Source organism: Dysidea avara, chromosome 10 (assembly GCF_963678975.1).
Source record: "Dysidea avara chromosome 10, odDysAvar1.4, whole genome shotgun sequence".
In the NCBI taxonomy this organism is placed as follows: domain Eukaryota; kingdom Metazoa; phylum Porifera; class Demospongiae; order Dictyoceratida; family Dysideidae; genus Dysidea; species Dysidea avara.
In genome coordinates, this window is record NC_089281.1 from 24,692,510 (window position 1) to 24,714,260 (window position 21,751).

Consider the following 21,751-nt stretch of genomic DNA (forward strand, 5'->3'; position numbering starts at 1 on the left):
TATGAAAGCTAATTGAGCAACTTACCCAAGTCATTTAGCTGGATTTAAGCATGTATACATTGTCAACCTTTTGTGTACCCATGTGTAGCTCAAGTAATATAAAAAAATCACAGTTGTAACTTGTAATATTACAACACTATTACAATATGGAAGTGTAACGGATACGGACATGCGTGTGTTCAGAATTATGTTGAAAATTTAAATGTACACTGGGTGGTATGATCTGTTTGTCAACTTTTTCCGGCAAGTTGGACATTGATGAAGCTCTTTGATTGTCTTCTTGATGCACTCATTACAAAACAAGTGGCCACACTGAGTAGACACCAGAGTTCGACCAGCAGGTTGAAACTATGGAACAAAAATAGTATGCATCTTTCCCATAGGTATAGCTCAATTTACCTGCTCTGCTTTGTCCAGACATATTGGGCAGATAACATCTAGGGCAGTTTTAACTGCTGTTGTTTGTTCTTTTTCTTTGTTCTCTTTAGCTGGTCTCCTATGAATCATGCAAAACACTTCTATAGCAATTATATCATGACCAACAAACCTTGTTGTATTTCCCTAGCTTACATCACAACAAATTTGCAAAGCTGTTACAACACTACAATTGTCACATGCCCATAGCTTGTTAATGGGATCAAAATAAAATGCCTCAAAGAGGAAGTGACTTTATAATATCACACATACATGGTCTAATCAATGAAGTGGTCACTAAAAGTGCAGTTTCAGCTAGTTTCACCATGGGGAGAACTTCAATTTGGAGAGTACACGATAACTATTAAGGTATTTACCTTACCATGTATGTAATCATCATACCACTATGAAAACATGAACACACCCACACCCACGTATGCACATGACACACATACATACAAACTATACACAACATGCAGAAACAGTTATAGCTAAAATGGGCTGTGTTGATGTGACTGTCTGAAGTCACAAAAGTACTACAAGCATGGGTCACATTCTACTAGCCTCTATCTGGGAGCTTCCCACACTCAACCCAAACAGTTGCTATAATAACACGATATGGCAGATGTGCTCATTATAGTGTATGTGCATGTGTGTACACCACATGCACAGACATACACAATTACACACACTATGTATACTTGACAAACACTCACCACACCATACACACTACATACATACATACTTTCTTGGTTCCTTTGCTGGAGAAACTATAACAGTAGCTCTTTCAGTAGCTCTTTTTATTCCAACAATTTCTACACCAGAGAATCTACAACTGGGCCGTTCATTAAGATATTCCTGTTCAGGCATAATAGGAACCTAAAAGAAACACAAAACACATTAAACACTTGTAGTACACACATATTGAACACAAAACATTTAACAATTAGGTGACAAATTGGTTTCCAAATTTAAATTGAAACAAACAAATTTAACGGATGATTAATTGAGAGTGTGGCCCAAGTACAAGTCATCAAGACATTTTCCCATGGCACTTGTATAGGGATGTACTTCAGGAGATTCAAAGTGATCATCATTATATTCAAATAGACAACATACTTGAAGCCAGCATCAGCCAGAGAAACATAACATTGCCTACATGAATTGCTTTTATTAAATTTTCAACACATTAGAAAATCAACTAAACTAACATGCACACATAACCACCTCATAGCAAATTACATATCAAGCATTAAAATACTTTGATAGGGTTTATGGATCAAATTTCTGCTATGTTATGGCATTGTACACAAATTCAGTGTTGAAATTAAATGAGGCCTATAAAAATGGACCCCATGGTGTTCAGAATTCACAGTCAAATTGGCCATGAAGAAATGGAGCACTTATCAGCTCTATCAAAAACACTGTCCTGTTGGCTCCTTACTAGGCCACTACCAGTTGTGTGTGGTGTCTCCTTGATTGAATGTAGTTGAACGAGTATTGCTAGCACGAGTATTGCTAGCACGAGTATTGCTAGCAGCTGAATCAGATTCAGTGAGGAAAATGAAAGTTATATGTGTTCACTTTTGTCTTCAGGGAAAGCCATAATTTGTGGAATAACTTAAGATACATCACACTGAGGGTACTACATAGCAGGCAATCTTATAACTTCAAAATCATGCTGTTAGTAATGAAGGTATAGCTTTAGACTTTTGATGCAAAATATTAGCCTGTAGTTCTCCATTAGACCACTTAACTATATTACACAGTATGTCAGCCTAGTTGTGACATTGAAGCTGACTGACCAATTTTACTAAAATTTAGGCTGTCCACCCCTATTCATTGTAAAATTGTTGCAGAAAGCACGTATGAAAACTGCACAATTTTAGATACAGCAGCACATACTGCCTCCCACATACAATTTCATAATCAAGTTTTTAAATTGTTCCAAGATTTACCTTGGCCCTTGTAAGTACTTTTAACTGTAAACATGCGTGCATTTGAATTGGTACATCAAAGAATAATAGAAAAATAATATGAATATTAAAGTTCAAATTCTATCAAATGTAATGTAGCCTCTATAAAGCATAGAAACATCTAAAAGTGACATCCTGAAATGTGATAAGTTATTCCTATAACCTTACTCCAGTCACTGGTAAGGTGTAGGACTCTTACTCTGACAAGGTGCTGGCAAACAGTTAACATCATAAAAATACCCACTATTGTTCATTAATACATAATTTTATTTACTGATCTGTCAAATTATAATCCAGAAATGCTATTATAATGGCATGATAGGACCCAATTTGAAACATGCAGTAAACAAATCAATTGAAAGCTTTGTATGGCACATGTGTAGTTGTATACGTACTATCACATGATTCACACACAGAGACAGCTTACCATGCTGGATGTGAGATCAACGACATCATTATTATCAACAGTTAGGTCAACTACCTCAGGGCCACTACTGGGATGTCTTCTTGTGTCTACAGTAATGACATCAACATTATGGTGTGGATATTAAACCACATATACAAAAGAGGAAATTCTAGGTAAATGGAAACATTTAGGATGTGTAGATTGTGTACATGTGTAACAGTGCAGCCATGGCATGTGGAATATCGTGACATTTTGTATATAGCAAGTTGTTTGTGCATACACACACAAATATAATTTTACAAGTTGCACGTGTGTGTGTGTGTTTGTTCGTTCATTCAAAGACTAATGTGAACTAAGCTATAATAACACTTTCCTTCACACAGACACACTACACAATGTAGAAACAGCTACCCACATACACCACCATAGATCTGCTTTCATTCAATTTTCATTACATTCATGATTTTGACCAATATGGTACTACTAACAGACCACTGCAATAGTGTGTGTAATTTACCATATCCTGTCCTCTCTATACACCACAAAAGACATCACCACTGCACATATTAACTATTGTACACCTGCATGGCATGACGCCCACATACACCACACCAACACAAAGGTATAAATACAGTACTTGTACAATGGTGAGATAATCAGCATTATTGATTTCACAGAGAATTTTTGTACACGGTCAGTTACTAACGTTATTGTTGAAAACCTCCAAGATGCAATGTAATGCCAACCCCCTAAACTCCACACATCACGGTACAAAAGTGTACACAGAGCACAAACATATTCTGTGCAAAAAAAAAAAAAAAGATTACTTGTTTCATTCATCACGACAATTGAGGGTTCTTCTGTTAAAGAAGAATCTGATAGGTTGACTATAGTACGATTGGATGGTTGGCTGCTCGCAGCACTGCTAGTATTCCTCTGTTCAGTACGCAACATTCTGGGAAGAAATGGTGTTGCGGGTAGGCCCTCGTCGTCCTCGTCCAATAAACTGTTGTCCGCCTGGACGTTTTCTACACTCGACGCCATTATGAATGACACTCGAGGCTGTTTCGTTCTGCGTTTTCTATCAGTACCGTCAGAAACTTTCCTTTTTCTAGGCGTTTCAAGCATATCTGTTGTGACGTGTTAAATAGAACATATCAGATTTATGGGTGGCATAGAACTCACCGTATACGACGTTTTCGTCTAATCAAATGTCTTCGTCTACCGTAGAGCTCGTTACGTTACGTCAGGGCGTACTTCTTTCCTGTGGCTCCACTTCGGTACTTTTTATACCGTTTTTAAATTTAGCACGTGATCATTTACATATTCAATATTATTTATGATTGTGGGGTTTGTTTGATCGATGTTTGCCTCAAGAATCAGTTTAGGAAACCCACTGTCTCTAGTGTTTATAGTTAGGCAATTATCACATCATAGTAGCGAATATGAGTCAGCTCTGAAGCTACTGGAGGTGAAGGCGGAGTGTGGAGAGGTGGATATCCGAAGGGCCTACCTTGACAAAGCTAGGATATACCACCCTGATTCTTCTTCTGGTTCTGCAGATGCACAAAAGTTTTCAGAGGTATTTGTTTAGTCTCCTAATGTTTACTGTTATACAAAACATGCATAGTATGTATGTTGTAAATAGTCTAATTAATGTGTTTATTTTACAACCAGAAGTGTTTTGCATTTTCATGTGAGATGTTTTAATAGGTGCAAGAAGCCTACAGGATTTGTATGCAGCAGGCTAAAGAGGTACAATTATCTGCAGACAAAACGGCGGAGATAATTGAAGATGAATTGACGGCCTTAGACCACAGCTTAGCATTTGGTGGTAGGTCTCGTAAACTGCAACACCGACGTTATTTAGAGTACACTGCGGGGGGTACTGGAACCACACTGTATCAGAGACACAAGGCACACCAGCAGCAGAAATGTGAATCAGCTACAGAAACTATTTTTGAACACAGTGTCCGTAAACATTTTGAGAACAAGGAGGAAAAAATGCCAGCAGTCTTGGATAAGAAGCAACAAGCAACTAATTCAGATGTTGAGTACACAAGAAAGCAAAAGTTCAGTAAAGGAATGGATAGGCTTGTTAATGATTTAATATTGGAGTCAATGTCGAGGGGTGAATTTAACGATTTGCCAGGTACTGGTAAACCTTTGTCCCAACTAAAGGAGCCACCAAACCCAGTATTGGATAGAACCACAGAAAGACTCAATCAAATTTTAGTAAACACGGGGTTTGCCCCTCAATGGGTGACCCTTGGTAAGGACATCAACACACAAGTGAACCAGTTAAGAAAAAAGATTTGTATGAAATGGAAACAGCTTGGTCCACTGCCTATGGACTTGTACAACACTAAGAAGTGGAACGAGTTTTTAGCTGAGTGTGAATGTGACTTGGTTTTAGTTAACAAAATGGTGGACAAGTTTAACTTGATCGTACCCATCCTTAACCAGCAGAAAATTCACTACCAGTTACAGAGACTAGTCTCTCAGGTATTAACTGATAACCCAGTACCCATTGAACATGACCCTGATGACACACTCACATATACCCACCAGTGGACCTATGACATAAAGAGCAAATTTAATGAACTGTATCAGTTTCTTCTATCAAAGATTGAATTCACAAAAAAGTAGTAGCATTCATCAAATATTTACAGTATAATGTAATTTGTGTACAGCTGATCTGATTTTTAAAGTTATTTCACTAATGCTGTGTGTAACATCCATAGTTGTTCAGCAGTCATTAAAAGGGGTGTGGGTTGTGAAGGGGTGGGGCTCCCTTGAGCTGGACCCTTCTGTATCCTAATCCTACCAATCAGCTGTGGATTTGCAGTCTCATCCAATGCCTGAGGGCCAATCATACATGATTACTTAAAAGTTAATGGGAGTACTTACCTTGCTGAAACTAGGTGAGACAAATGACGTTACATCAGTGTTAACAAGCCCCCCAGGCAACTGTGAAGCAAGTAGCACTTTCCCCTTCTCTAGTACCTGCAGTAGAATGGTATAATCATGTTTGGGTATGCAGTTAAAGGCAAGTACTTTACACACACCTTGGCTTTCCTCAATTTCAGCTCCTGTTTCTGCTGTAGTTGTTTTTTGAGTTGTTTCTCAGCAGATACACCACTAGGTTGGGTGATGTCAACAACATATCTCACTGCACTGAACTGCATGCAATCCTACAAGTATGTATATGTGTGTTATCAATTGAGTGTAGTGTGTGGTGCATGCCATGCATAGCATATGTGTATACTGTAGCTTTGTGTGTCCTTTGGTTAACAGGGTAACTCTGGGGCAGTTGGTTGAAGTCCCATAATTGAATAGACTCATCCATATTAGGAATTCATCAACTGGAAGTATCCATTGTCATAATAATAATTATGGTGCTGCCAGAGTATCATAAAAGTATTACAAGATACGACCACAAAACTTTAATTGAAAATTTCACTCAACTACCTCCTATTATTGTACTAACAGTTTTGTTATATATAAGTTCAGAAGACCTTATACAGTTCTCAATCAGAGGAGGTACGACACACATTAAGTGCTATAACAAAGAATTTGCATATTTTAACTTCTAAACTGATGCTTAATCTGGCTGCACAGGATTATGGAGACCTTGAATACAATTTCTGATGCTATTCTCTTCCATTGTTTTCTGTTTCATGCGGTAAGCTCTTCATCACATGATGACATCTCCAATTGTCCTGTGTACTACTAATATCAAACCAAATATCAAACCACTGGGGCTTACTGAAGTATATATCTACACCTAAACCTTCTGTACAAACCATCTAGCATAGACAATTGTTTCTGATAAATCACAAAACAGCTGCAGGCCTATTGGATACTAGGACACTCATGTGAGCTCATAGGATTTGTAAAAGCACTTTTTGGAGGGTCTCATTGAAAACCAAGTGCCAATTAAAAGCTTTTCTTATGCGTAATTTAATGGTGTGGTGACAGAGCTTCAGTGTAACAGGGAATTTAACAACTAGCCATATCGCCTGCATCATGAAATCATGAAACTCAAAAAGACCATCACAGAAACTTGGAACCTCCAATACGAGTAAATTTACTCTTGATATAACTGATCATATAATGGTTCTGTTATATCAGTAAGATAGTCAAAATAGATGATGTGAAACATACCTCCATTACATTGTTTGTTGTGTAATATTCTCATGGTTTGTACCTGATTACATGGCCCAATTGGTGTAATCATAAGGTTTTGTATTTGCAAGTGTACACGTATAGATGAGTGTTTGGTAATATACCACTTGTTAGGGAGTGCCCAATGGCAACATCCTGTCCCTGACTACGTATGTGGTGGAGACCAGGGAGGATCAGGGTTCCAACAATCAATGCATACAGGTTATGCTTAAGTGCAAGAAGGAATGTATTTTGTTTTCAATGATTCAGGCCCCTATCCACCTGTCCTCTAAACAAAAGTTTATAAATAGGGTATTTGGCATCTCTTGATTAAGTGTGTGTATTTCCCATGAAAGGTTGGGAATTTTTTTGTTGGATGGACAGTGCACAGGGCTGTGTCGCACGCACGTGTGTGTGTGTGCATGCATGTGTTGTGCTCACGCGTGTGCGTGTAGCATAGTGAAGTGCGTGCACACGCATGCATCCAAGTTGTTGTTATAGTGGTATGTTACCTTCTGCACATTCTCCACTTCCTTTTGCAGTTGCACAACCTCAGAATCAGCTGTTGGCTTCCGTCGAAGAGACAACTTTGGCAGTGATGCCAACTGAGCCTGCAAACAGAGAACACGCAAGCATGTACATACCAACCACCAGGCACTCCTTACTCGAGCAATCTTAGCTTTCAGTGCAAGGTTCTCCTCTTGTGAATACTGTAGGCATTTATTCAATGATTCAAGCTGTAAAGAAAAATGCATAGCATACGAGTAAATATAGAGACTTGTTTTACAACTCAGCATATATACAATGGGCTCAGAATATTAGCAGATCATATCATGCATGTCATGGGTACCCCCACCACGTCATGTGCTTGGTTATCACCAGGCAGCACCTGGGGTGCACCATTGTGGAGTTCAAACATATCACATGCCATAATGACATGAACAAGATCTCATCACATGCTAGTGGTGACCACTCTTGTTAGTAAAATGTTATTTACGCAGTAAATAAAATTAACAGAATACTATAAGATACAGGGATAGTGGGGTGGACAATGGGCACCATGCATCGTCTTTTAGTATTAGCAGCATGCATGTGCATCCTATATACATGTTGTGCTGGTGAAATTGTTAGAGTCGGGTACAGTATCCTTGATAAATCAAGCCATCATGCTGAAAACATATAAATACCTACCCACTCATGCATATATCTGGTAACCCAGAACTAATGGAGCTGCTTGGCCAGGTAGATTGACCATGATGCTCGTTACATCGCCATAGTCATACGATAAGTGTAATGCACAAACTGTGCACTAACTTGGTCAGGTACATGTTCTGGACTGCCCGCTGTTTCTCAAATTAAGCCAATCGCACACCAGGACTTGGGTAAGAACAGCCAACATAATAGGATGTTAATTTGATATATAGGGGGATGTATGTACCTAATAATATGGTTACAAAGACACGTAAGCTATAAGTATATGACTGCAAGTTTTTGGGAGCTCCCTTTATTATCATAAGAGAATTCTTATGAGAGTACCCCAATACCTTTGTGGTGAGTTGCGGAGAGTCCTGAAGTACAATGGTACCACCTGTTGATCCAGCCACTGACCCACCAGCATGGCTAGCAGCTGCTGAGGATGGGGTAGCCCCTCTGCTACCGGTCTGACCTAAACCAGACATAAATGCTGCCACAGTATCACCTACAAACAAACAAAAATATAAATATGTTTGTCCCTTTCCATATGGCAAACAGACAGAAGCTAGACTATGCTGTTTGGAGATTATACCATTACAAACAAATTTTCTCACTAGCAGTATATCGTGACCCCATGATTCCAGCGATTGATTTCCTTGACTGAAGGTCCAGCTTCTTTGTCAGTTGTGTTTTCTCTTGTTCTAAAGCGTCAATGTCACCTTGCAACACATCCATCGCCTTTTCAAATTTCCTATGAACAACAATACAAAACAGCTGACCGTTTAACACACAATACACAATAGCTTAACATCAAACTAATGTTGCATAGCTCTTGCTTACTCTTCTTGGCTTCTAATACATTGTTCTAGTTCTATAATCCTATCTTCTTTTTCCTTAAGCTGCACATGAACCTAGTAACCAAGTAACGGAAAACATATCAACACTAGTTACACTACATTGGAAGAGATTAATGTGTTACTTATGCATACGTATATGGGTTGCACCTTTCGTTTACAATGCTTGAAAAACACAGCTGGACAATAGACTAAATAAAAGGATCAGATTCCAAATTTCATGTAATAGTAACTATGTACATACGTATGGTTTCTGAGTAGAAATTTCAGTACATGTCTACATTCTCATTGGAACTTTGCAAAGACTTTTCACAAAAGTATTTGTAATAAAAGGTTACAGCAATTATTTTTAGAACATGGATAGTTGAAAAGCTCACACAACTCAGAAAGCAATCAGTTGTTGCCTAATGGCTGCATTCAACCACCAACAGTATTGCTGCAGTGGTAAACAGTGACGTGGGTGTGGATGAAAAACCAATGATAGTATAAGTTGATGTGGCCAACAGTAGTATCATGAGTGGTTTGCATATATTTGGTGAATAAAAGGTGACAACTATCCACACATGGCAATAGCAGTAAGCCAGCAGATGTAACAAGGACTCCCAAGCGACTGAAAGTAACATCATGAACAACTATTAAGTGAGATCTGAGAGTGTCAACTTATTTCTTAGCTTGAGCCACTGGGTTGGAGCATGATCAGAGAATAGAGCAGCTGTTAATTCAATATGGCATATATGAAAGCTGCTTTCTTACAAGATTCTTTTAAAGACTGTAATTGTATTATCATTTAGAAAACTGACAAAAAAAAAAATGACAATAAAAATGCACATGAGCATGGCATGTGGGATCATTATGATATGCAATAAAGCTTGTCAAATTTACGCACACAAAAGCCTTCTATTACACAACAGGGGATTGCACTAGTCCTCAGGGGATATCGGTTAGCGACAGTAATCTGACACTGTATACCATCAAAGCAAACAACACAACAGCTGGAAAAAAAATTAACATCTGTAACAATTTATCACTTGTACATTTTAATGGTGATGTCATTGCAACATTGTGTGTTCATAAAGAACACTTGACAGTCTGCCTAGCTATTGGCTATGGCTGTTTCACATGATAATGTGTAGTAATTGGATTTGTTGAGAAGAGAATAACACAATACTATTACCCAACCCAAAATATTCACACACAGAGAACATCAGTGAATGGATGAGATATCTGTGATACAAGATAATGTTGGATGGAGCTCTATTCAGACCAATGTGCACATGTTTGCACTGCTGAAACTCCTTTGGAAATTATAATGGGACATGTGTACAGTGTAAATCCTTTTTACGAATCTCCTTATAATGGACATGTAAAGGTATTGCAACTTGCTAACTGTCAAGAATGGATGGAGCCAAATTCAGGGGAACACTTTAAAATTTCAGTAAAGGTTACCCCTTCTAAATGTATAGTCCTGAATTTGGAGAGCATATTTAAGTTCTTGTGTAGCATGTAGCCTGCAGTCATTGGTGACTTACTCTGCATACAATGCAGAGCACAGTTTAGTCACACATTGTAAGTTTATTAACGAATGTGTGTTATACCTCACTGCCAGCATTTTCCACTTTCTTCTCCAGTAAACCAATCTTGACTCCAGACTCACTTAACTCTTGAGCCTGATAAGCAACAATTAGACATAGTGAAAAATGTTCAAATCAAAACAGATACTTATTAAGAGCACACCTTGATTTTGATGGTTTTCTTCAGTTCAACAATATCTTGATTCTTCTCCTCCACTTTGTAGCGTAGTCCTTCAGTGTCACTTAGCTCTGCCTTCACAGCTGCAGCACGCAGCACACAAGGTGCGGGCTGAATAGATTGACAACAAGCAAGTATGTTTAATAGGTAATGTAAATTACGTCCTATACAATGAGTTCATAATAAAAATACAAAAAACAAATAGCGAGGGCTGCACATAACATTGAATAGACACAATGATCTTTGAACAAATTAACACTTTTACTGAAGATAGAGAACTGTTACTGAAGATAGAGAACTGTTGATTGATAGGTATTGAGTACTGTTGATAGGAGCAAAACAATTAATAAGGTGCTCACTGTTTTCTTACTATGAACTCTTGCCTATAAAGCAAATATATGCACAGTGTGTGCACACAAGGAAAAGCACAAAAAAAGTGTCTGGGGCACATAACAAGGAGCAGTACAAGGGATGAAAACCTTTTTACAAGCCCACGATGATGGAAGATTTGTGAACTGAAACTGTTGACTAAGTGGAACTGTAAGCAACACATGATGTTCATACTCTTAGTGAACATTACTCATAGTGATATCACATTGTGAATCCCTCTATGTGAATTATATTACGGATGGATGGCACCATAATGTACATAGACTGACAGACGGACAGACATGCAAGACATGAAGACACATACCAGTGCCTCCCTAGCAGAGTCGGTATCATATTCACCATCCTGTGTAGCATTTGCTATTCGATTCAGTATTGTCAGAACAGCAGACAACGCAGCCCTACAAACACAACACCTACTATCACCACCATGGTAGCCATCACCAACTAACCTCATCCCATCTTGAGAACCATCACCTGGAGGAGTGGGAAGATTACGGATCATCTGAGCGGACACTTCACGATAAAGTTCCTCCACTACGCCACTAGGTAGCAGCTCACCATCTGATGAATACAAAAAGGAGTAGATATTATAATACTCATCAATAGGGTCATTAACAGGTCCAATAATCAGGTGGTGCTATTATTGTGACCTACCTTGACACAAGAGTACATAATAATAGAGTGGGGAGAAGAGTGTCTAACTTCAGTGGATTCACCAAACTCACAGCGCTCAGACCTTGTGCAATCAACTATAGCCACCAAAGGTGACAAATGGCTTGCTCTATGAAGGAGGTTGTAATACTTCTACTGCTTCAATTAGGAAATATCAACAGTCTTCTGTTCACTTGAAGGTATTGATTTATTACTAGAAGTTTTATGGATTGAAGTAGGAGGGTTTGAGCGCAGTGTGTTTGTATGGAGTATATTAAGAGTTACACACTCTCCTCCCTCTTCTATTATTATGTACTCTTGCTTGACATAAGAGTATGTAGTAACTATAATGAGAGGTGATCCTATTATTGAAAACATGAACTACATCTTATAGAACCTACTTGATATGGTCAGGTGCTCTTATTAAGGATGTGGTCATTTTCAATGTAGTTTTTATTGGGAAGAGCTGTCTGGTGATTGATTATTCAATATTCACTGGAAAATGTTTCCAGAAATCATTGTAAAACCAGCCAAATTAAAATCTTTCGGTTTTGTATATTGTGAGGATGGCAAGAGATGGAGTGCAATTAGCCCGAAGTGTACACAACCACACTGAAAAAGCCATGCAAATATCAATCTTACCTGAAAGACTGTTTGTTTTCTGGCTGGCCAGTAGTTGCAGTTTCTGCATACCATCTTGTATGACGTGGAACAGCTGTGAGCACTGCTGCAGTGATGTCATCACCTACAGTGGGTGGAGCATTTTGCAAAAGCGGGTGTGGCTATCAGCAGCACAATTAATGCATACCTCAGCACCAAACTGAAATTTCTTCCTGCTGTCTCCAGCTGGAATCTTTCTCTTAATCTGTAACAGTCCAAAGTGCAGTGTAATGAACAACATCATTCACAACTGAATACAGCTAAAAACTGTACACAGAGGCCTGGCTAGCTATTAAGTCATTAGAGCTTAACAAGGTTTACAAATTGGTTTTCAGATTACTGGCTAACTCCTCCATAGCATGTGAAAGGAATGGATTGTATTTGATGCAATAGGATGTTATACATGCAGACTGACTGGTTGCCATTAACAAACAGAAGCTGTAGCTCATCTCTCCCAGAGGAGACTGAGTGTGGCGCCCGACTAAACATTGGGTGGCCTACAGTTCGGGTTGTAGGGATTTTTTCCTTGTGTGTTTGAAGCCGAATTTAGCATGCAGATGATTATTACTGTCATGGTCCCAGAGTTTCAACATAATTACTTTGAGGTTAAACAAAACCAACAAATATTTTCTGTAAGCCAATCACAGTACAATCAACAGATATGATATTGGTATACATTATGAAACAACTACAGTTCTTTGTGATACACATAAAACAGGTAGTTTAAAGTGATGGGCTACTTCTAATATTAGAACTAGGTGTGTACAGTGCGTTACTATGGTGATAGTACTAACCCGGCGACACACTTGTGCGACGTCACCACCATGACTCTCAAGTTCCTTCAGTTGTGTGGCAAATGTGCAGACTTCCTAATGAATGAATGATAGTGACATGATCAACCAATAATAAACAAGACACCCCCTGCACCACACAACTATGCACACACACATATACACCACACACAATGTGTATACAGGTGTTGTGCACACACACAGTGTGTGTGTGCACGCGCACGTGTGCGGTGTGTGCGTGTGTGTAATTCATACACCCACACACTGCACAAACATACAGACATACGTATGTACATACATACGTGCACTACATATAGTTACCACCACATGCACACTGTCACAACTTACAGGTATGAACAGTTTAATTTGCAGCATTTTGACAATTGCAGAATCTGTGCTTGCCTGGAACACTCGCAGATAGTCAGATAGAAATTCTGACGACGAAAATGGCTGTTCTGCTAGTTGGGTATCAAGCAAACCCTGCAAGTAAAACACATACACTTACCAGGCCATGTACCATACGCATGCAAGCATGTACGCAACATGGACAGACAGACTAACACAAACTGCACACACATACACTACCTCAAAATAGTTGATAGCTTTTTCCAAGCCAGCCAGAGAAACAGTCTCATCCAACTAAACACAATAAACAGTAAATTCAGAAAAGAAGTTGCTATATAAATGTACCATTTCTTCCTTTAGTAGTCCAACCAGCACATCTAGGGACCTCTCATGAAGTGAAAGCTCATCTCTGTGGCCACCCATCTGTCTGTATAGCTCTACCTCACAACAACCAAGTATTCTAAGAAATGACCATCCCAGCTAAATACATTGCATATTAAGTATATTTAAATTACACATACACATAAGCAGTGGGCCGCACGACGACACCCTAAACATGTTGAAAATCAAGTCAGGATGACCAGGCCCACAAAAATTTAATGTTAAACGTGTATACAAGCTCATATGCATTACACCTTATAAAATAAAGACGACACAAAAATGACTTGTCAATGCAATGGAGGGTCTTTTTAGAAACAAAGCCCCACATGGCACCACACACACTCACACACACACGCAAGCACAAACCTCTGCACCCTACTGACAAGCCTGATCAGATGACACAACTTGTTAGCCAAGTGTGTAACAAATGCCAACCTCTCTCCTTCGGTGGCATTAGTCACATTAATCTTTTCCTCTAGTTTGTACTGTAGGTGGAAAAGATGACATCACTGAGAAACTAATCCCCACAATCAAACCTGATGCCTCAGTTGAGATAGTATGAGGTCAGCTTTGAACAGTAACCGTGGTAACAGCATCAAAGTCAATATGGCATCATAGTCACCTCCCGAAGTGAGGAAGGAACTTGGCATGAATGACTTGAGCAAGTTAATATGATCCATTGATTGCTGAGCTTCAAGTTTGCGTAGCTCAAACTCTACAGTCTATTAACAATATAAATACACCCATATGCATATGTAATGGATAAAGCGGTTCACACATTTCCCCAAAATTGCAACTGAAATACGACAGATATCATGAACATAGATTACAGATAGTAAGAAACCTTCCAATATAATTTTTTTTTGTATTGGAGAGTACAATTAGACTAAGCACAAAAACTAGCCACAAACACATCATAATCATGAAGCACAACAGATGAGAACATTCATTTTGCGAGTTCCTATCAGTGGCTTTTACTTTTACTATGCAACTTGCTTCTTGCTTCTAACATGCTTTTGTATAAGCTATATATTTCCCGGTAACCCCTGCATGTAGGCTTCTGAATATATGGCACCTTTTGACAATAAAAGCTCTTACCGCGTCATGGAATTATGTTATGATATACAGCAGCATATCACGACTATCATCTCTAGATCTATTTAGTGACAATATATACTCACTCTGGAGTGTGCCTTCATAGAGGAACTCTTCAGTTGTCGGTTGAGAGTGAGGACCGCATGAGAGTGAGCATCAAGTTCATGTTGTTGTTTACTTGCTCCCTTCAACTGTAGCTCCTCGATGGTTGCCTGTTGGTTCTTTACCAGCTCACGGAACTTCTCGATCGTCTGTTGAAGATCAACTATGACCTCCTGGGCTGCATCTACTTTACGCTCCGTCTAGAATAAATAGTAGTAAACAGCTAAGTAATTGAAACACTAGAGGGGAAGGAACCCATATCAACAAGAAGGTTTAATAAAAACGTGTGTACTTAAATAATTTCTAATTTACCAACAATCAAATTAGCAACTCAGGTGGGAGGATTTTTGTATTAGCTGACTCAGAATACACTATATAGCCCATGGCTAGTTACTAAGAGTTACGTAATGGCAACATTCAACCAACAATGGTAGTATATAAATCATAGATGTGGTGAGAAAAAACAACAAGCGGGGAGGAGATGAGAAACTAAAAATTAAGTTTATGTGGCTTAATGTTGCAATCTTGATACACAAGGCACTTGGAACACTTCTCTTCACTCATTTACACATATAGATGTTTACACACCATAATTATGCAGTTATTTACTCTAATAGAACACACAGTAATGATTTGAAAAATTCAAAATTTTAAAAAGGGTTTGGGATCACTCTGAAGGACTGACCTATACTGCCAAGCTGCTATAACAAAAAAGTGATGATATTTTTAGCATCCTTCATTATTATCCTAGCTCCTATACAGTACTACTGTATTGCATGAATATACATGTGGTGACACCCACCTCCCTGGTCTTGTTCAACTGCATGTCTAGTTCCTCTCTCATGTCATGTTCCAACTCTACTCTTAGCTCTTCCTGCTCTTCAGCGATATCTCTTAGTGCTTCAAGATCAGCCACTGTCTCTTCCAGCACTTCGATACGTTCCTCCAATTGTAGGTTCTTGTCTGTTAGTTTCTCCACCATCTCTTCTGCCCCCAAAGCATCATCCACCTTTATGTAAGAACACAGTAAACCAATATGTGTGTAGTTGCATGTACGCAAAATGTGTGTGTGTGTGCGCGCACACGCGCACACACGTGTGCACATGTACAATGTCTGTATGTGAGATTCTACATGTTTTGGTACGGTGTGTATGAGTATGGGTTGATTCCTCTACCTGCTCTTTCAACTCATCAATAGTGTCTTCGGCTTTCGTTAGTTCTTCCTTGAGGGAATCATTTCGTTGTTGAAGAGTAGTCAATTCTGTGCTGGTCTTCTCCAACTCTTTATTGGTATGTTGCAGCTCAGATTTGTCTTGTTGTGAGATGTCCCTCAACCTTGTAACAGTGTGTGTACATGTCACTGGTATGGAGTGAGATTTTACTCACCTCACTAAGGCCTCCTTCAGTCGATGGTTCTGTTGCTCCAGTTGCTTAGTCTGATAGCCTGCAACTGCCCCTTCAAGACCTGAGTAGAATCAGTTCATCATACTTTTGAAACTGGTACACCATTCAAGAATTTGAAATTTTACAGTACACGCTAATTTTCAAATTATATGGGTTTGATTCATACCTGATTCACTAATTTCATTCTTCATGATTTCCAGGTCAATAGTCAATTCTTCAACCTTTTCTTTTAATGCTTCACACTCACTGTTCAAGCTTTCAGACTGTCCAATACAATATTCTATATGTTTCAAGCAACATAAGATTTCCTTACCCGTTCTTCTGCCATTTCTTTATCAAGGGTAGCCATCTCTACGGCATCACTAAGGTCTCTCAATTCTTCCTCGACCTTCTCTTTAGCTTCTACAGCTTCTTTAGCTTCTTTCCTGACAACCTTCAGTTGTTGCTGTAGCTCTCCTTGGGATTCCACCCAACGTTGCTTGTATTCTGTCATCTACAAGGCGGAGAATTAGAGGACAATTGATGAGACTTGCTCACTTGTTGGAGTTGCAGTTTGGCTCGCTCAAGCTCCTTGATCCTAGCCTTGTCCTCTGCTCTCTTGCGTTGCAGGATGGCCAACTTCTCTTCTAGGTCCTTCACCCTTGCTGCATCTCCACCGCTGCCAACTGACACAGGCTCCTCCACTATTGTCTAAACACGTAGTGTACATCATATTGACAACACCAGGTAATATACACAATAGGTCTAACCACCAATGGTAAATGGTTTTAGTAAGATGACTTCTGATTCAAAAATCACGGATTTAACATTTAGCATTTTTAATATGAGAATTAGCTAGTCCTACCAGGCCAGACTGTTGTACTGTCATTAGGTAGGGGTACCTAGTCTCATGTGGCCAGACCGCTTTTTTTTCCATGTATTGGGTGGAGAAAAAAGGGTCTGGTGCGACTCCAATAGCTGTTTACTTCTGAGCCGTCCCCAGACACTGGGGACGCTAATTGAATAACATTGGCCGCAAAGGAGGCGCTGATGACGTCAGTAAGTAAACTCAAGATGGCTTTGATCTGTTCGTCCTTTAAACGAATCTTAATTTGCTTCGATGTCTCTTTTATAACGTCTTGAAAGTTCATCCTCATTGTGTAACAAGACTCACAACCGGAGTAGGAGTGTACGAATACTTCATTGTTTTACTGACGTCATGGCGCCTCCTTTGCGGCCAATGTTATTCAATTAGTGCCCCCAGAGTCTGGGGATGGCTCAGAAGTAAACAGCTATTGGAGTTGCACCAGACCCTTTTTTCCCCACCCAATACACCGAAAAAAGCGGTCTGGCCACGCGAGACTAGGGAGTACCTAGTGAGGTCTGGCCACATGAGACTAAAGTTTCACCTTAACATCACAGAGAATGCACATCAAATAAGATAACAAGTAGAGCACCTGTTCTTTAACTACTTCTTTACTAGGTAAGGTTGGTTGCGATGTTGACTTCATTGAAGTTGGTGCACTTGGAGTAGAAGTTTTGCTAGAATCTCCGGCTGCACTGGGTGGCTTCCTTATCTGTGCTGGACTACCTCGTGGTGAACGTTTAGACAGTGAAGATGGCATGGGTATCCTAGAATCAGACTTTGTGGGCTGAACACTGTCCAACATCATGATTTGGTTTTGTCGCACAAATAAGCCACAGCTATCTGGACAGGTAAAATACTGTTTTCCCTGTATAGATCCATTGTTTTTTCCTTTAGGCTCGCCCAACTGAATCCCAATCCACTTCCCAGGCGCGAAGTCTGTTGTTCCCACAAACTTAACAATTCCTTCTAAGTTTTTGTCCTTAACGAAAACTCTACCACCAACTATGATTGGTTTTCCGCCAGCATCGGTCTCATCTGACATGTTTGGTGTGTTAGTTCCAAGGTTCAGGAGGTTGCTACTCCGTATTAGCGAGTGTCCTTTATTTAGAGTGATCTCGCGTGATCAGATTACTGGCACGTGATAATTCATGGTAGTCTCGTGCCCAGACCGCTTTTTTTTTCTTTTTGTGTGGGGGCGGAGAAAAAAGGGTCTGGTGGATCTCCAATACATTTTTTGTGCAGCCGAATCTACAACTTTTGGAGATCGTTGATAGTGGTGATGAATTTCTCCGCCCCCACACAAAATTTATATTTATTCTTATTACTGATCATAACCATGTACATACTGAAAACTACAACACAAAACACGTCTTATCAAACTTAACATACTACCACTGATGTACACCTATGATCTTTATGACATACTTTTCTTCATAAAATCAATCCAGCATCCATCTAATCATTTCAATATCAGTAACTATGTCAACTTTTGCCGCAATCCTACCAGATCCTCCACCAGTAACAAGCTTCAACACAATTTTACATCATCCAACAAACAAAGTAACTTCTACTTTAACAGATTACCAAGAACCTACAACAGTCTACCAGTACTTGACTTAAATCAACCTTTTTCCACCATTAAATCACAGTTACTCAAGATCTTCTGGCAGCATTTTACTAACAATTTTAACTCTGACAATCCTCACAGTATGCACTTTGTTTGCCCTTGTAGTACCTGCTCCAAGTCTCCTCGCCCACCAAACTTCAGCAGTAATTAATTATTTTTTTCTTCTCGCTCTCTCTTAAAATAAGTACTTAGCTATATAAGTGAGTTTATTATTAAATACACATGTAAGTTTTAAAATTATAGGATAGTTCAACTATATACCAAACGTAAATGTATGTAATAACCTTAGCCAGCTAACTTAATTTCATTGTAATTTTATACATTCAATTGTAAATGTAAGTTGTACGTATACTTTTTCTGGCTGTGGGCACCAGTTGCCCACAGACCATTAATGCAGGCCTTGCCTGCATTAAAAAGCAGTTAAAAAAAATAATAAAAAAAAAATAAAATAACATACTACTACTTATTACCTAACTATATACTTATTACTACCTATACGTACTTAACTTAACCAATGTCAAAGTCAGGAAATTCGTCCTCAGCAGTAAGCGAATACTGGCGGAGTATCATTTTTGCATTGTACCTCCACAAAGTCACAGACAGTTGCTGGAGAAGTTGGTGCCTAGCAAACTTTCGAGGTAAACCGTTTCTAACAGTTGTTCTGTCAGCTATGGATCCTAAAATTGATAGGGCATATGGTGACCAAACACCAAAGGTCTCACATACAAGAGGGATAAAATCTCCTCCATTATCATTCACAATGTCCTGGTATTGGTTGTCCTTAGCTATCTCACCAACAGCAGCGGCCACCCCAGCCTGAGAAGAAGCAGAAGATATGACAGCAGACTGAGTGGTACTCCTGATGGAGAGATCAAAATAGGCAGGACTACAAGATGAAAGTCAGGGTGGTATATGTCGCCAGGACGAGATCGGTCAGATGGAATGCCTTGCTCCCTAAGAACACCAGGGTGATCTTGGAGCAAGGCATGGCCGTACAACAGACACTAAAGCATTATGACGCTGGATCCTCAAGGGACCATGAGAGCACCCCAGCAGATGATCACCAAACTGGTCAATGACAGATAGACAAGTACAGAGAGGTAAAGAAGGGAACAAAGGAATGCCAAGCCACAAACGTAAAAGAAAAAAAGCGGTCTGGGCACGAGACTAAGTTCATGGCTGCTGTTTGTAAATGAAACTTATGGCGGGATTTTACTAGTTCATTAGGTCTAGCTGAGGATCTGGCATAGCTGGTTTCATTTTGGGGGGTAAAAGAATTTATGCCGGGTCGAAAAATCACATGCGAAATCTTCAATAGGCTAACTGCTACTCTCTACAATCCTTTACAGACTTTTTAGCACTGAGAACATGGAACAAGCAATCCATAGAGTCAAACTGGCTGAGCTCTCTACAATCAGCTCAGTGAGACTTGCTTTACACACTTACGATTTATCCTTTGTCAGGCAGTTATCGACATCCAATTTTTAAGAACGATTAGGTGAGAGCTGTTTCAATATGTCCAAAAATGGTATGAGGGTGGTAAGTAGCAATTTTTTTATTAATACTTTGAAGAGATTGAAATATCAGTGACTATACTGTAAAAGCATACACTCAACTGCAGTCCAGTCAGCTAGTACATGATATGTAATATGATCAGGATAGCTAGCTATGCCATACTTTCCAGGCCAATATCCATAGGCAAATGTTGTGAATGAGATGGACTAACTGGTCCCACTCATTTTGATATGGTCGAGTGAACGACAAAGCTGCAAAGCATCATGTATTTGCTTCTACTGATAAAGAATACAGTAGGTACTAATTATCTGGACAGTGATTGTCCAGACTCTCAATTATCCGAATACTGTTCTATTAGAGTATTTGAAAATTGCTCTGTATGTTCTATTAGCTAAACACAACTGTGTATATAAATACGTAAGTGGGATTCACTAGACTGACAAACTCACTTATCTGAACACATTCTGACACACAGGTGATCGGGAATCCATACATTGCATGCATCCTTACTTTCATTACCCAACTGTGCCTGACTGCTCTATTAGAATATATTTTATTTTATTTATTATTGTTTTTCAGTACATAAATTATACTGGCTAATGCTACCAGTACATGAAATTAATTATAAGTTAGTTATTACTTCATATGTTGGTGATGGTGACGCTCTTGAACAGTGGCAGCAAGGACCGGCAAAGGTAATGGAAGCTATGAACATTAGTACCATCAAATTGCTGTATGAAATGATCCCACATGAAGTTGTAGATTTGTGTTAGTGGTGTTTGTAGACAGAGATAGATCTATTTTAGGTAATGAGTTCCAAATATGTGGTACACGATGCAAATACAGAAGTATACAATAAATATATGGAACTTTTCAACAATTTTCAGATTCCAAAGAGGGTTGTACGAGATTTCAAGGGAGTTGCAGACCCCTCGGTTCTGAGCTATGTTGGAGGAACATGATCATTTTTTCTGGATGAGGTATTAGAGTACTAAACTGGCCATACCGGGCTCAGTAAAATAATGTTCAGTGAAATGTGATGACTGCATGTTGCTTAAGACTTAATAAAGAACATAATGTGGACCTCAGCATACCTGTAGCTAGCAATACCAATCCATTGTAACCATGTATCGCTGTAATTCTGTATGCTGTAAAGTAAGTGCTTTAACACAAACTCAAGAGA

The 21,751-nt window shown here is 39.2% G+C and overlaps 3 protein-coding genes across 3 annotated transcripts; 1 reads left to right on the forward strand and 2 right to left on the reverse strand.

Annotated features, from left to right (window-relative positions):
* Positions 1-94: 94 nt before the first annotated feature.
* LOC136236671 (E3 ubiquitin-protein ligase RNF4-like) lies at positions 95-4,140 on the reverse strand. Its single transcript, XM_066026896.1, has 6 exons — positions 3,982-4,140; positions 3,624-3,926; positions 2,818-2,903; positions 1,160-1,293; positions 400-496; positions 95-348 (listed from the first exon to the last, which is right to left on the reverse strand). Exons 2-6 carry the CDS (start codon positions 3,922-3,924, stop codon positions 199-201), a joined length of 768 nt encoding a protein of 255 aa, XP_065882968.1. The 5' UTR covers positions 3,925-3,926; positions 3,982-4,140; the 3' UTR covers positions 95-198.
* On the forward strand, positions 4,111-5,535 carry LOC136236643 (dnaJ homolog subfamily C member 28-like). The gene is made up of 2 exons (XM_066026866.1): positions 4,111-4,378; positions 4,510-5,535. Exons 1-2 carry the CDS (start codon positions 4,160-4,162, stop codon positions 5,443-5,445), a joined length of 1,155 nt encoding a protein of 384 aa, XP_065882938.1. The 5' UTR covers positions 4,111-4,159; the 3' UTR covers positions 5,446-5,535.
* LOC136236590 (dynactin subunit 1-like) lies at positions 5,426-18,549 on the reverse strand. Its single transcript, XM_066026801.1, has 28 exons — positions 18,016-18,549; positions 17,117-17,269; positions 16,893-17,072; positions 16,746-16,842; positions 16,562-16,640; positions 16,351-16,510; positions 15,978-16,184; positions 15,160-15,375; positions 14,515-14,700; positions 14,345-14,463; positions 13,943-14,057; positions 13,838-13,891; positions 13,601-13,732; positions 13,256-13,330; positions 12,610-12,666; positions 12,444-12,546; positions 11,600-11,711; positions 11,455-11,548; positions 10,746-10,871; positions 10,607-10,678; positions 8,998-9,068; positions 8,772-8,908; positions 8,508-8,662; positions 7,629-7,700; positions 7,476-7,574; positions 5,865-5,990; positions 5,707-5,802; positions 5,426-5,657 (listed from the first exon to the last, which is right to left on the reverse strand). Exons 1-28 carry the CDS (start codon positions 18,466-18,468, stop codon positions 5,508-5,510), a joined length of 3,696 nt encoding a protein of 1,231 aa, XP_065882873.1. The 5' UTR covers positions 18,469-18,549; the 3' UTR covers positions 5,426-5,507.
* Positions 18,550-21,751: the final 3,202 nt, after the last annotated feature.

What these genes read in the sequence shown, in the direction of transcription:
- LOC136236643 (XM_066026866.1), top strand. Translation starts at nt 4,160, where the DNA reads ATGTTTGCCTCAAGAATCAGTTTAGGAAACCCACTGTCTCTAGTGTTT. An exon ending in ATGCACAAAAGTTTTCAGAG is followed by an intron (nt 4,379 to 4,509) that starts GTATTTGTTTAG and finishes ATGTTTTAATAG; the next exon opens with GTGCAAGAAGCCTACAGGAT.
- LOC136236590 (XM_066026801.1), bottom strand. Translation starts at nt 18,468, where the DNA reads ATGTCAGATGAGACCGATGCTGGCGGAAAACCAATCATAGTTGGTGGT. An exon ending in GACTACTAAAGGAAGAAATG is followed by an intron (nt 13,892 to 13,942) that starts GTACATTTATAT and finishes TATTGTGTTTAG; the next exon opens with TTGGATGAGACTGTTTCTCT. An exon ending in GGTTCTCAAGATGGGATGAG is followed by an intron (nt 11,549 to 11,599) that starts GTTAGTTGGTGA and finishes TTGTGTTTGTAG; the next exon opens with GGCTGCGTTGTCTGCTGTTC.
- LOC136236671 (XM_066026896.1), bottom strand. Translation starts at nt 3,924, where the DNA reads ATGCTTGAAACGCCTAGAAAAAGGAAAGTTTCTGACGGTACTGATAGA. An exon ending in TTGATCTCACATCCAGCATG is followed by an intron (nt 1,294 to 2,817) that starts GTAAGCTGTCTC and finishes TGTTTCTTTTAG; the next exon opens with GTTCCTATTATGCCTGAACA. An exon ending in CCAGCAAAGGAACCAAGAAA is followed by an intron (nt 497 to 1,159) that starts GTATGTATGTAT and finishes CATGATTCATAG; the next exon opens with GAGACCAGCTAAAGAGAACA.